At 40.0% G+C, this 13,942-nt stretch overlaps 2 protein-coding genes across 2 annotated transcripts; one reads left to right on the top strand and one right to left on the bottom strand.

Annotated features, from left to right (window-relative positions):
* Window positions 1-33: 33 nt before the first annotated feature.
* Window positions 34-2,679, bottom strand: LOC101291659. The gene is made up of 6 exons (XM_004287339.1): window positions 2,372-2,679; window positions 2,120-2,284; window positions 1,431-1,674; window positions 1,095-1,307; window positions 717-985; window positions 34-627 (listed from the first exon to the last, which is right to left on the bottom strand). The coding sequence occupies exons 1-6, from the start codon at window positions 2,630-2,632 to the stop codon at window positions 169-171; spliced, it is 1,611 nt and encodes a 536-aa protein (XP_004287387.1). The 5' UTR covers window positions 2,633-2,679; the 3' UTR covers window positions 34-168.
* Window positions 2,680-6,838: 4,159 nt separating this feature from the next.
* On the top strand, window positions 6,839-13,567 carry LOC101291368 (ABC transporter G family member 32-like). Its single transcript, XM_004287338.1, has 24 exons — window positions 6,839-7,113; window positions 7,205-7,325; window positions 7,419-7,507; window positions 7,594-7,678; window positions 7,781-7,940; window positions 8,019-8,095; window positions 8,168-8,221; window positions 8,318-8,408; window positions 8,496-8,797; window positions 8,885-9,166; window positions 9,277-9,593; window positions 9,681-9,841; window positions 9,923-10,026; window positions 10,403-10,562; window positions 10,685-10,807; window positions 10,912-11,003; window positions 11,088-11,420; window positions 11,511-11,801; window positions 11,954-12,037; window positions 12,130-12,263; window positions 12,349-12,576; window positions 12,664-12,835; window positions 12,918-13,172; window positions 13,295-13,567. Exons 1-24 carry the CDS (start codon window positions 6,839-6,841, stop codon window positions 13,565-13,567), a joined length of 4,263 nt encoding a protein of 1,420 aa, XP_004287386.1.
* The last annotated feature ends 375 nt before the right edge of the window (window positions 13,568-13,942 follow it).

Raw genomic sequence — 13,942 nt, 5'->3', positions numbered from 1 at the left:
AGGTTAGGTTAGGCATTGTTTTTCACGTTCTTTAAACTTGAACCACTATAGTAGCTAGTGTATGGTCCAATTCATTTCAGCAACAACAAACACTACCTGATAAAAAAATAAAACGGATTGGAATGTAACATAGGTGGTAAAACAAACATATAAGCAAAATGTTCCACTTCATCTCCCTCTACTTCCTCTTCCCCTTCCCCTTCCTCTTCCTCTTCCGCTCCTTCCGTGTTCTGTTCCATAACCGCCACCGTCATCATCCCTTCTGCCCCATCCTCCACCTCTTCCGCCCCTTCCGTGTTCTGTGCCATAACCCATGTTATCGTCTTCCCTTCCTCTTCCCCATCCACTCCCTCTTCCGCCTCTTCCATGTTCCATTCCATTAGTGTCACCGTCTTCCCTTGCTCTTCCCCATCCGCTCCCTCTTCCACTCCTTTCATATTCCATTTCGTAACTGCCTTCTTCATCTTCCCATGCTCTTCCCCTTCCCCTTCTGCTACCTCTTCCTCGTCCTCTGCCTCTCCCTCTCCTCCCATTTCCCATTCCACTACCCCAGTCGTCGTTCTTCTCATACGTAAACATGCTCAGCTTGATATCATCTGCCCCCACAGTTTGAGGACCCGTCTGTGCCTGAAATCGCAGCATAACGATATTAAAACTTGCAAGACAAAAGGAAAAACGATAACAAAAATGAGACTGAATGATGTGAGAAAACTAACATGAGACTCTTCTAAATCAAATTGATTTTGAAGCTGCCAAGCAAGTTCTTCATCACGATGGGCATCTGCAGAAGGGGCGGTTAGGGAAGGCTTTGCACCAGCTTTCCTCTTTTCCCATTCTTCCAAAGTGAATACCTCTGCCTCCTCCTCCCTCCCCTTGCCTCTAAATTTCCTACCTCTCGAATACCTACTATCCTGGTTTTGATGACTCATTTTCTGGAGGAGTTTCTGTGCTGCTGCTTGGTTTTGAACAGGGACAGCTTCAACAACTGTAGAGGCCATGGATACATTAGAATGACATGATACTATTGCAATAATTAAGTACTGCAACATATTAATAAGAAAATAGTTGCAGGCCGGACTTAAATGAGGCTCCACCTTCTTTTGGCCTTGGTGCAGAGCTACTAGGTTTCTCTTCAGTTCTTTCATCAATAGAATCCGTCTTTAGATTGCCAGCCACATCATTTTTCTTATTAGGATTATCAACATCATTTGACTTTGAATGAAGGTTCTGCTGCTGCTTTCCAGTTGGTATTATCTCAGAAGATCTGGAAGTAGCATCGCTGCTCTTGGTGTTAACAGTAGACTGATCTGCAAATCATCACATGTTGCCCATGAGTTACACATGCATTGCTATTAATGATCGACTGAACATCACTTTGAAAGACAAATAAATTTATAAGATCATATATATTCAGGAGTTGAAGTACTGACAAGGCTTCTCTTGCTGAGGAAACTGAGTTTTGGGTGCCCCAACTTGCAACTTCTCAAATGGAGGAGGACCACTACCATCACTTTCCTTTGAAAGCCTTAAAGTCGAACGTGAGAAACCTGAATACTTTTTATTCATCTGCCATTCTTCATAGAGGGACTGCACAACACCTCCTAACACAGTCAAGACTTTAGGAGTCAAACATACAATCCCATTCCGTATCACAGCTTTATTTTCCAGGCGGACCTGCAAATCAAAAGGCAGTAACACGTAACAATTATTAAGTAATGGCTCCAGATATTAGGGTTCAGACAACTAAAAACATATCCTAAAATTCATATTGAGGTTGTATATCACCCGCAACATACAATAAACACGATGGGTAGGAAATGAGGAAGTAGAGCTGCAAGTTTCTCAATATATACGTATGAAGAAGCTTTCTATGTGTTGTAAATTATGTTATTCCAGCTTAAGCATATTTATATTTATATCAGGATTTCTAAAATAAACAAAGCAAGACAAAGAAAATTCTGAAACTTTTCGATAAACTCCGAAACTTTCTAATAAAATTCTCAGCTGCACTAACTTAATTCAGTATCATCCTACTAATAATAATGCTTCACAATTCCTACTTGATCATGCTAAATCCATAAGAATTGAATCAAAGTCTGCTCGAGTATTTTGACAGTACCTTAGTCCCTGGAACGACGTCGTCAGAGAATGAAGAAATATGCGAGTACTCTATAGCTGCTACCTCACTATGTCCATCACTGAGACCAAGTTTCAAGAGCCGCCGACTCGAATTTCTCGCAAAATCGTCCACATTGCTACTCGTAACGTCTCTAACCCTAGCAATCTGATCAAATCAAACACCAAAAATCCATGAATTTCAAACCAGCCAAACAGAGCCTAAAGCAACAAAATTGGATGAAGGCGTGTTTACCTGGAGGACTTTGGGACCGAGAAGATGAGAGGACTTGCGAAGAGTGACCGGGTCGGGTAACGACTTGGCTCCGACGGATTTGAGATCTATGTTGAGGAGCTCCGATTCGACGGAGTTCACCACCGTGCGCGTGTCGTCGGCCAGAGCGGAGTGGATGAGGATCATCGCTTGGACTTGCTCCAGGTCGCCGAAGCACCATCCTCGGCTTCTTAGGGTTTCGATTGCGGCGTCGGACAGAGCGCCGGAGCTTTCTTCCTCCATTTCTTTTTTACCGCCCTGTTTTCTTCGTCTTCTGTTTCTAGAACGAGCATCCCATGTATTGGATCATAAACGACGACGTTTTGGAGGACTGTAAGTTGGGCCCATCTGCACGCGTGGCGTAGCCCATGTACTGGATAGCAAGCATTTACGGGCCCGACGCGTAGAAATAAAGTGTAAATTGGGCCGGACCTCACCGTTGGTCTTAGTGAAATTATAAGGTTTTAAATCTTGTGCAAGGCACCAAATCCATGTGTCTAAACTTCTAAATATTTTTTTTTTTAGTCAACAGGAGCTGGGTAGAGTAGAGTGCTCTCCAACCTCAAATTTATTAATAAAAAAGAAAGATTACAATCAAGTTGGATGTCACTAAAACCAGTACCCTAAAACACCAAACAAGAAACATTAAACTACACTATAAAACAAGTAAATGAAAATGAAAGTTTGGGAGACCGAACTTATCTCGTTGATACATGCCCCGAATGAAGTGGGGAGGTTCATCCCACCAAGAAAATGCAGACATCGAAAAACCCATATTAACAAGAGCATCTGCCACCTGATTACCTTCCCTGAAGATATAAGAAGATCGAAAATTCATCTGAGAAATGCGGTGCAAACAATTACCCCATGCTACTCTCAAACGCCATGGAACAAGATGAGGATCCCGCAAGAAATTAAGCACAATTGTTGAATCCACCTCAAGTCAAATATGCTTCCAATCCCTAACCCAAGCCAGCTCAATTGCTTGAATAACCGCCATAACCTCTGCATCCATCGAGTTAGGAATTTCAAGGTTTGGAGCAAAAGCACCAAGGAAAGAGCCGTGAAAATCTCTAAAAATAAGTTCTAAATTTCTAAATTCTAATCACGATGTTCTAACTTCTAACACATTTGGATACCAACCAAATAAGTTCTCCAATTAAAACTTAATTTTTCACCCAATCTTCGTTTTTCATTCAAATTTGTGGGTTATAGCTCACGGTTTTTTGGTCAAAATTGAATATTCTTAATTTCTCACCAAAATTTTTCCACATTCAAATCATGATTTTAAAGAATTGCTAGAGCTGACGAAACTAAAAAATGATGACCGGACTTTTTCAAATGATTTTCTGAAGTCAGAACAGAAGAAAATCCATTAAAATTTATGTGAAACTGGAAGTAGATGGAGGCAGATATGTTGTGGATGACCGAAATTTTGTTCCTCCGGTAGAATTCAAATTCAAAGTGCATAGATCACTAAACATGTACATTAAGAATGGTGTTACTATCATATATGGTTGCTAGTTAAGTATACCAGTCCTGTTTATGGTATATACGAATCGCTACATGTAAGACAAGTGTGATTTTTGTGAACCACTCTCACCAACCAGTAGACTTTTATTTTGTTCAATTTCTTCACTACATGCATGTTTTGCTAGAGCAGTGGGCAATGGTTAATTAAGATTGATCGTGAGGTAAATTAACTTGTCTACTTCATTGTTTAATTTCCCGGAGACACAGTATGTATATAGAGTAGGTCTTTTCTGCTTATACATCTTTAGATTTGTCGGTCATGAATAGGAGAAATAGGACAGGGAGAACAGTGTTGTTTACTTGTTTTACTCTTGTGCAAAAGCTATGACGTGCAAGCTATATCCTAAGTAGTAGACTAGTAGTGTATGCAGCAATGGTCTAACCAGCAGGGGCATTGAAAATGAAAAAACGAAATGGATTCGGCTTCTCTAAAGTGAGTCACGTCCGAATCTAAAGTAAACACATACGATATATTCATATGTTTATCATAAAAGCAATGCATTGATCCATCACTTTCGTTGGATCGTATATCTTTCTGTCAAATTTGGCTGAGCAAATGCCTAACCAAACTAAAGCCATGTGCATACAAATTCGATTGGATCAAAATATCCCTAACTCGATCTTCATTAATCTGTTGCAAAAACACAGCAGAGTTGCAGATTAGCAGAGCTAGTCAGTAACTATTTCGTAACTGTCATCGATCCATGAGAACTTCTTCGATTTGTTCCAGGAGTCGATCACAGTCAATACTATTGAAATTCCAGACGTATTTGCCTTCAAAGTTCTGCCCACCGATCCTGAAATTTCTGCCAACTAGCAATAAGTTCCACCACCATAAGTTCTATCTTGAAAACTACATATTCACATGGGGTTTTTCCTCTATTTTCTTCCACTGATTCAAACACCACATGCATAAATAATTGATCATCTACCTTGCTGCATAAATATTAAGCACTATTATCAGTTCATTTGTACATATTTCAATGCACGCGGGTCCTCATGCATTTAGTTACCATTAATATCTCAACTTCTTTGCCAACTACAAGTAGCTCGCTGCGTGCGAAGGAATAATATGCAGATCGAATGCAGTTGGCAGGAAGAAAAACCCTTTTCTTGACCAGTTACTAATCCAGATGATATAAATCCATGGATGTCCCTCTTCTCATCTATAGACCTATCTCCATCTCCTACTTCCCATATTGAATAATGCACATATATATATACAAGTATACATTCAAATCCTAAGCTAACTTAGAGGCTTGACTAAGGTAGCAACCACATTCCCTCACTTATATCTTTGTAAGTAGACAACCATATATATATATACACACACACCAGATCAATGTTTTGACTTGGTTTAATATGAGGAATGAATTATTTGGTTAGATCAGTTTTATAGGTATTTCTAACTATATATTTGTTTATGAAATGAGATCATATATAGTAGGAATTGCTGAGATCACAGTTAGCTGGGGGGTTATTGGAGTTTTACCTACAATATATATATAGGCCCGTTCTGGTGCGGACGTCCGCACTCGGCTTAAAGTGCGGACGTCCCTCCGTTCGCCACCATACTACACCAGTGAGGGCGCGCCTCCATCCCAACGGACTCCAGTAGTGTCTCCGACCACTTTTCCTCCCCGGTGAGTCCAATCTTTTCCAGTTTTCCGGCGAGATCACCCAAAACTTCAAATAAAGTCAATCTCGCTGGAAACTGGAATTCGGCGGACTCGCTGGAGAGGGAAAGTGGTCGGGGACGCTGCTGGAGTCCGCTGGGGTGAAGACGCGCCCTCGTCGGCGTCGTACGGTGGCGAACAGAGGGACGTCCGCACTTTAAGCCGAGTGCGAACATCCGCTTTGAAACATTTCTTTATATAAATAAATAAATATATATATATATATAGACACACACACCAGAATACAAAAGTTACATTTCTCTTTTGGTATTACAAAAAAAGATACTTTCGTTTTCTGGTAAGAGCTGCCATACCATTATGTTTGTTTACAATCATCTACTATCATCATTACTATCCCTCATAGATTCACTGGACAACTTCAATGATTAGAATGTCATATAGAAGCTAGATAGTTCATAAACGGTAAAATCAAAATAACCAATTCACGGTAAATATCTTTAGACCTTACATCTTAAAAGAAACATAATTTAGTAGTCGTACGACATAACATGCAATAATCAAACATTTAGAATTTTAGATTACCTTGGTGAGAAAGTTTAGTAGATCCGTTAGGCGAGAAAAAATCATACTTTCTTCCATACTCTTGCAACAAAATTGTCCCATTTCTCGGATTAAAAGGTGCAATTGTGTAACATCAAACTTTTAAACGGCCGACACCCTCCTACCCGCCGTTTTTTAACTCACCGTTAAAAAAAACCCAGCAAAACCCCACCTTCCCCGCCGTTTCATTCAAACTCCCGCCTCAAAACCCCACGACACTTTCCCGGCGAAGCCAACTCACGCGCCACTCCCAGCCATCTGATGAAAAAGACTTTCCATTTCCAAAGCAAATGGAAAGACAGAGGCGAGTGGGGGGTGTCAAAGACGACTCGTGCCGTTTTGTATCTTTCCCGCGGCTATTAAATGATGAGAGACCTCTCTGTTATTTCATGTCCCTGCAAAAACTGTGAAACACTTTAACGTGCTATACCCTCACTGTCTCTCTAGTTTTTAGTTAGAGAAAGAAGAAGAAGGAGAAAAACCAAACCAAAAACTTAATGCAAGAGAGACTATTTAATGCAGTCTCCAACCACCATTTCCAGCAATCAGAGACGAACATTAGTCTATCTCTCTATCCATCTCCTCATTCAAACCCTACCCTCTTCTTCTTCTCTCTCATTCTCTCTAACCTTTATCACAGTGTTTCAGATCAGATGAGATTGTAAGTGTTTCTACCATAATGTGGAACTCGGCGGAGAATGCGTTTGCGAGGACGGCGTCGTTTAGGGAGGAGGGGGAGGACGAGGAGGCTTTACGGTGGGCGGCGTTGGAGAGGCTGCCGACATACGCCAGAGTCCGACGTGGCATTTTTAAGAACATTGTGGGAGATACCAAGGAGGTTGACGTCAGTGAGCTCCAGGCTCAGGAGCAGAAGCTCTTGCTTGATCGGCTAGTTAACTCGGCCGAACAAGACCCCGAGCAGTTCTTTCGGAAAATGCGACTCCGGTTCAATGCGTAAGTCATTATTTTCGAGCAACAAAACAGATTTTAGTTTCTAAAATTGCGTATAAAGTGTGAAAGTTTGGATCAAATTCGGGTGTTACAGAGTTGATTTGGACTTTCCAAAGATCGAGGTGCGGTTTCAGGATTTGAAGGTTGAAGCTTTTGTTCATGTGGGAAGCAGGGCACTGCCGACTATTCCGAATTTCGTTTTCAATATGACCGAGGTTTAGATTTGTTCTTTTCTAATTCTTATTCAGTTTCTGTTACATATGTGATGATTGGATTAATTTTTTGTATTTTTGTGAATGTGATTTTAGGCGCTTCTGAGGCAATTACGGTTATTGAGGAGCAAGAGAAGTAAATTAACGATTTTAGACAACATTAGTGGGATTATAAGACCTTCAAGGTAAAACATTTGAGCTTCAATTAGTAGTTTAGTACTGAAGTGCTGAATTTTCAGTGTAGTAATGAGTTGTTGCTGTTGTGTGTTAGATTGACGTTGCTATTGGGCCCACCGAGCTCCGGCAAGACAACGCTGCTATTGGCTCTCGCTGGACGCCTTGGAACTGGTCTTCAGGTAGTGCTTTAACTTTTGTTATCTTGAATGTTATGGTAGTTGCTGATTTTGGTGACTTCAGCTTCAATTAGTACTCATTTGATGTTTGATCACTTTTTGAAGATGTCAGGTAAAACCACATACAATGGCCATGGATTGAATGAGTTTGTGCCGCAGAGGACGGCAGCCTATGTCAGCCAACAGGACTGGTTTGCGGCCGAGATGACTGTGAGGGAGACTCTTGACTTTGCAGGACGGTGTCAAGGTGTTGGATTCAAATATGGTAAGCTTTGGGGAAATGTCCACTTATTGGTGAGTGGTTTGTGTTTGATGAAATGCTGACATGAATGTTTGGTGACAGATATGCTAGTAGAACTTGCAAGAAGAGAAAAGATTGCAGGGATAAAACCCGATGGTGATCTTGATATATTCATGAAGGTACTAGTTTCTGGCTACAAATGCTTGATTCCTTTGACATGTAGCCATTACTGACGTAATGTTGTTTTGCAGTCATTAGCTCTTGGTGAGAAAGAGACTAGCCTTGTGGTAGAGTACATCATGAAGGTATTTTCTCGATTCAAGTTATTGAAGTTCCTACTATGTTGTATCAAGATTTCTTCTTTGATTCTCTTTCCTAGTACTAACATATTTCTGACAAAGATTTTAGGGTTGGACATATGTGCTGATACGTTGGTAGGAGATGAAATGCTCAAGGGTATATCAGGGGGCCAAAAGAAGCGGCTTACTTCAGGTGCATAGTTGGTGTTTCAATTTTAGGTGCTACATCTTTTTGGCAAGGTAAAGCTGTTTGCTGATGGAGAAACTATGTGATTCTCAGGTGAATTACTAGTAGGTCCAGCAAGAGTGTTGTTCATGGATGAAATATCAACTGGGCTTGACAGTTCCACTACTTATCAAATCATCAAGTATCTTAGGCATTCAACTCATGCACTTGATTCCACCACTATTATATCTTTACTTCAACCTGCTCCAGAGACCTACGAGTTGTTCGATGATGTTATACTTTTGTGTGAGGGTCAGATCGTGTATCAGGGACCCCGGCAAGCTGCTCTTGATTTCTTTTCATACATGGGGTTTAGTTGTCCCCAGCGAAAGAATGTGGCAGACTTCTTGCAAGAAGTAAGCTGTGAATAACTACCTACCTGGACTTTTAAATTATTATCTTTTTACAAGTCCTTGATATATTGTTCTTTCCCTTGTACACAGGTTATATCAAAGAAGGATCAAGAGCAGTACTGGTCCAATCCTGATCTTCCATACCGTTACATACCACCAGCAAAGTTTGTTGAAGCTTTTCCTTCATTTCAAGATGGGAAGAATTTGTCAGAAGAGTTGAAAGTTCCTTTTGATAAACGCTATAACCACCCTGCAGCTTTGGCAACTTCTCTCTATGGCATGAGGAGGATGGAACTTCTCAAGACAAGCTTTAACTGGCAAGTGCTACTGATGAAGCGAAATGCATTTATTTATATATTTAAATTCGTTCAGGTAATTGTACAATTATTTGTTTCTTCAAAAGGCAATAATATTTTGCCAGCTTAATAATCTGAAAGGTTAAATGTTATACTGATTTGCAAGTACTATATTCTGTCTTCCAGCTTCTTTTTGTTGCTTTGGTCACAATGAGTGTTTTCTGCCGGACAAAAATGCACCATGATACAATTGATGATGCAGCCTTGTATCTCGGGGCACTATACTTTTCCATGGTTATTATTCTTTTTAATGGCTTTATGGAGGTGCCAATGTTGGTTGCCAAGCTTCCAGTGCTTTACAAGCATAGGGACTTGCACTTCTATCCAAGTTGGGTCTATACTCTTCCTTCCTGGCTCTTGAGTATTCCAAATTCACTCATAGAGTCTGGATTTTGGGTGGCAATCACATACTATGTCATTGGATTTGATCCTGCAATTTCTAGGTAAATCGATCATATCTTTCCTTGGTACTTGGCATGAATTGTGAAAGTTAGCACTGTGATGAGATTCTTAAGTTGATGAAACTGCAGATTTTTTGGGCAGTTCTTGGTATATTTCCTTCTGCACCAGATGTCCACAGCTCTCTTCCGTTTTATGGGATCCTTGGGTCGAAATATGATAGTTGCCAACACTTTTGGATCTTTTGCCATGTTGATTGTAATGGCTCTTGGAGGGTACATCATTTCTAGAGGTAAACATTTTGTCAAGTTCTGTGTCTTAATTTCCAATGTGATCCCATACTTTTATTCATTTCTCTATTCAATTGTGACAGATCGTATACCAAAATGGTGGATTTGGGGTTTCTGGTTTTCTCCTTTGATGTATGCTCAAAATGCAGCTTCTGTAAACGAATTCCTCGGACACTCCTGGAATAAGGTAAGTTTCCCATTTCATTTATTTGGACTATAGAAAGTTAAAAATTATTTCTAGTTATAAGAGGGAAGGTTTTGTGCTGGCGGTAGAAATACCAGCAAAGCCTATCATCAGAAAAGAAAGAATATGTTATCCATGCATTGCAGTTGGTTTTTCTTGTACGAGATCTCAACCAAACCATTGTCAACCTCTCCAGAAGTAAATACTCGCACGCTTAACTTGTGATTACTTTTGCTTCATGGCACAAACTTTTAGAAAAGCTGGATATGTATTGGCGAGAGCCAGTAATATGAAGATTCATTTCACTTCATTTATTTTTTTAGTTAGATTTTAAAAGTCGATTTAGATTCTTTTTTAATCCATCATGTTATTTATGTAGGGACATGAGTATGAGACCGGTCTTTCATTAGGTCAGTCATTACTAAAAGCACGCAGTTTGTTTGCGGAGAGATACTGGTTTTGGATTGGTATTGGTGCTTTGCTTGGATATACAGTTTTATTCAATTTGCTATTCACATTCTTCCTTGCTTACCTGAACCGTAAGTTACTTCTGCTTATAAATTCTACTTGATCTTCATTTTACTTCTGGTGGTACATATAGGCGATATAGCCAGACAATGTTAATAAGCCTAATGAAATGGATATTAAACATGTACTACAGCCTTGGGGAAGCAACAAGTTGTAGTGTCGAAGGAAGAGCTAGAAGAGAGAGAAAGGAGAAGAACAGGAGAAAATGTTGTTATTGAGCTGAGACAGTACTTGAAGCATTCAGAGTCACTTAATGGTATGTATAATAATTTGAAGACTGAACTGTTTCCAAATAGTCCTTTTCAGTTAAATATACATAGGTCTTAATTAGTTTCTCTTTCTTGGCCATCTTCTAAGCAGGAAAGTACTTTAAGCAGAGAGGAATGGTGCTCCCATTTCAACCACTTTCCATGTCTTTCAGCAATATCAATTACTATGTCGATATCCCTCTGGTGAGTGTTTAACACTATCCGCTTGCATAGTCTATTCTTGGAAACATGTTAACTATATCTTTTCTGATCCAAGTACAACCACAGGAATTGAAGCAACAGGGAATACAAGAAGAGAGATTGCAGCTGTTGGTTGATGTAACTGGAGCGTTTAGGCCCGGGGTGCTTACAGCATTGGTTGGAGTAAGTGGTGCTGGCAAAACCACCCTTATGGACGTGTTAGCTGGCAGAAAAACTGGTGGGATCATAGAAGGGAGCATTAATATTTCTGGTTATCCAAAAAAGCAAGAAACTTTCGCTAGAATTTCCGGTTACTGTGAGCAATCTGATATTCACTCCCCCTGCTTGACTGTCGTTGAATCACTTATGTTCTCTAGTTGGCTTCGCTTGCCATCAGAAGTTGACTTGGATACGCAGAAGGTATTCACATAAAATACTTGCATTTTTTTTTTGTATGTCTTTATCATAAGATCATTGCAGCATCTAAAATATTGAGAAAGAAAATTACAGGCTTTTGTAGAGGAGGTGATGGAACTTGTGGAGCTCACTCCATTAAGAGGGGCACTGGTTGGTTTACCGGGGGTGAATGGCTTGTCCACAGAACAACGAAAAAGGCTAACTATAGCTGTGGAGCTGGTTGCTAATCCATCTATAGTATTTATGGATGAACCCACATCTGGGCTAGATGCAAGGTCTGCAGCCATTGTGATGAGGACTGTGAGGAATATAGTCAATACTGGACGTACTATAGTGTGCACAATCCACCAGCCTAGCATAGACATTTTTGAATCCTTTGATGAGGTATTTTCTCATGATCTAATTATTTTTTGTATCATGTTTCCTATTTCTTTTATGGCTATCACTTTCTAATAATTGAGTGCATATTTCTAATCAGACTCAGTTCCGTATTGACTTAATATCTGATTGATCCTGCTAATCATCTGTCATTGCAGCTTCTGTTTCTGAAGCGCGGAGGTCAGCTCATATATGCTGGTCCACTTGGACCCAGGTCTTCTGAACTCATCAAGTACTTTGAGGTCAGATCATGCATGCCAGGATGTATGTTAGAATATGTGCTATCAGGTGTATAAGGGTTAAAAAATTGACATATGCATATCTATATCTGCAGGCGATTGAAGGAGTACAAAAGATCAGGCCTGGATATAATCCTGCTGCATGGATGCTGGATGTCACTTCTCCAACTGAAGAAAGCCGTCTGGGGGTGGATTTCGCAGAAATTTACAGAAGTTCAAACTTGTTTCAGTATGAACACTTCTCATAAATTTTAGCCGGGTAGCTAGCTTTTATCTGCTTCTCCATCTAATAATACCTCCTTTCCTTGTTTCAGACGTAACATAGACTTGGTTGAACACCTCAGCAAGCCAAGTGCTAATTCCAAAGAATTGAACTTTCCAACCAAGTACTCTCAGACATCATTTGAACAATTTCTCACTTGTCTATGGAAGCAAAATCTGTCTTATTGGCGGAACCCTCAGTACACCGCAGTTCGGTTCTTTTACACAGTCATCATCTCCTTGATGTTAGGAACAATTTGTTGGAGATTTGGGGCAAAGAGGTTTCTTTCTTTTTCTGTGCCTATCTTTTGACTTAAAGTAACTCACAATAGAATCAAGCATACCATATTCTCCTTCATTGTACACAGGGAGACTCAGCAGGACTTACTAAATGCCATGGGATCCCTATATGCAGCAATCCTATTCAGTGGAATCACCAATGCCACTGCTGTTCAACCTGTTGTTTCTATAGAAAGATTTGTCTCATATCGAGAGAGAGCTGCTGGGATGTACTCGGCATTACCATTTGCATTTGCTCAGGTTAACCTTCATCCACTTTGTTCAGGCATAATACTTGATACTCCCAAAGGTTATGTTAATCATGTATCGATCTTCTGTGCAGGTTGCGATAGAGTTCCCTTATGTGTTTGCGCAAGCAGTCATCTACTGCACAATTTTCTACTCCACGGCTGCATTTGACTGGACACTCTTGAAGTTTGTTTGGTACTTATTCTTCATGTATTTCACAATGCTGTACTTCACCTTATACGGAATGATGACAACAGCCGTCACACCAAATCATAACGTAGCTTCCATAATAGCTGCACCATTTTACATGCTATGGAATCTTTTCAGTGGCTTCATGATTCCTCACAAGGTAACAGAAGTGACTCCGATCCCCTGCTTTCTTTCTTTCTTTGTACTATAAATCAGAACATCATTGAGCTAGTCGATCTCTCTAACACAATAAATTCTTGGTATATATAATGCTTAATTCAGAGAATCCCAATGTGGTGGAGATGGTATTACTGGGCAAACCCTGTAGCCTGGAGTCTGTATGGCCTGATTGTTTCGCAGTACGGTGACGATGACAGTCTTGTGAAGCTAGCAGATGGAGAAACAACAATTTCGATAAGGCTGGTACTCAAAGTTGGTCTCGGATACAGGCATGATTTCCTCGGTGTAGCCGGAGTTATGGTCGTCGGTTTCTGCATTCTTTTCGCCATAATTTTTGCCTATGCCATAAAAGCATTCAACTTCCAGAGGAGATGATGATAAGAAACTATACATCATCTATATTATAGGTATGATAAGCATTCAACTTTCAGTTCATTTCATAGTATGAAAAAAACAATATGAACTATTGATGAAGTGTGTATAGCTACAGGTAGAGAACAGATTTTGTTTTTAGAGTTTGCAAATAACAGCTACTTATTGGTAGCTGGAAATTCTTGTGTGTAAACGGTATTCATGATTTTCATTTGTTGTTTTGTGTTACAGAATATAAATTTTTGTAAAGAAATTTGGATACATTTAGAATGTGAACATTTCTTCGAGTCAATTATTACTGCACATTAAAAATGTAGCATTTTGTAATGATGGGTTAATGCTGTTCACACCCATGGCAAGCACACTGATGATGTTATA

The sequence above is a fragment of the Fragaria vesca genome, linkage group LG1 (assembly GCF_000184155.1).
Source record: "Fragaria vesca subsp. vesca linkage group LG1, FraVesHawaii_1.0, whole genome shotgun sequence".
Classification (NCBI taxonomy): Eukaryota; Viridiplantae; Streptophyta; class Magnoliopsida; order Rosales; family Rosaceae; genus Fragaria; species Fragaria vesca.
This window is presented reverse-complemented; position numbering and strand designations above follow the sequence as displayed.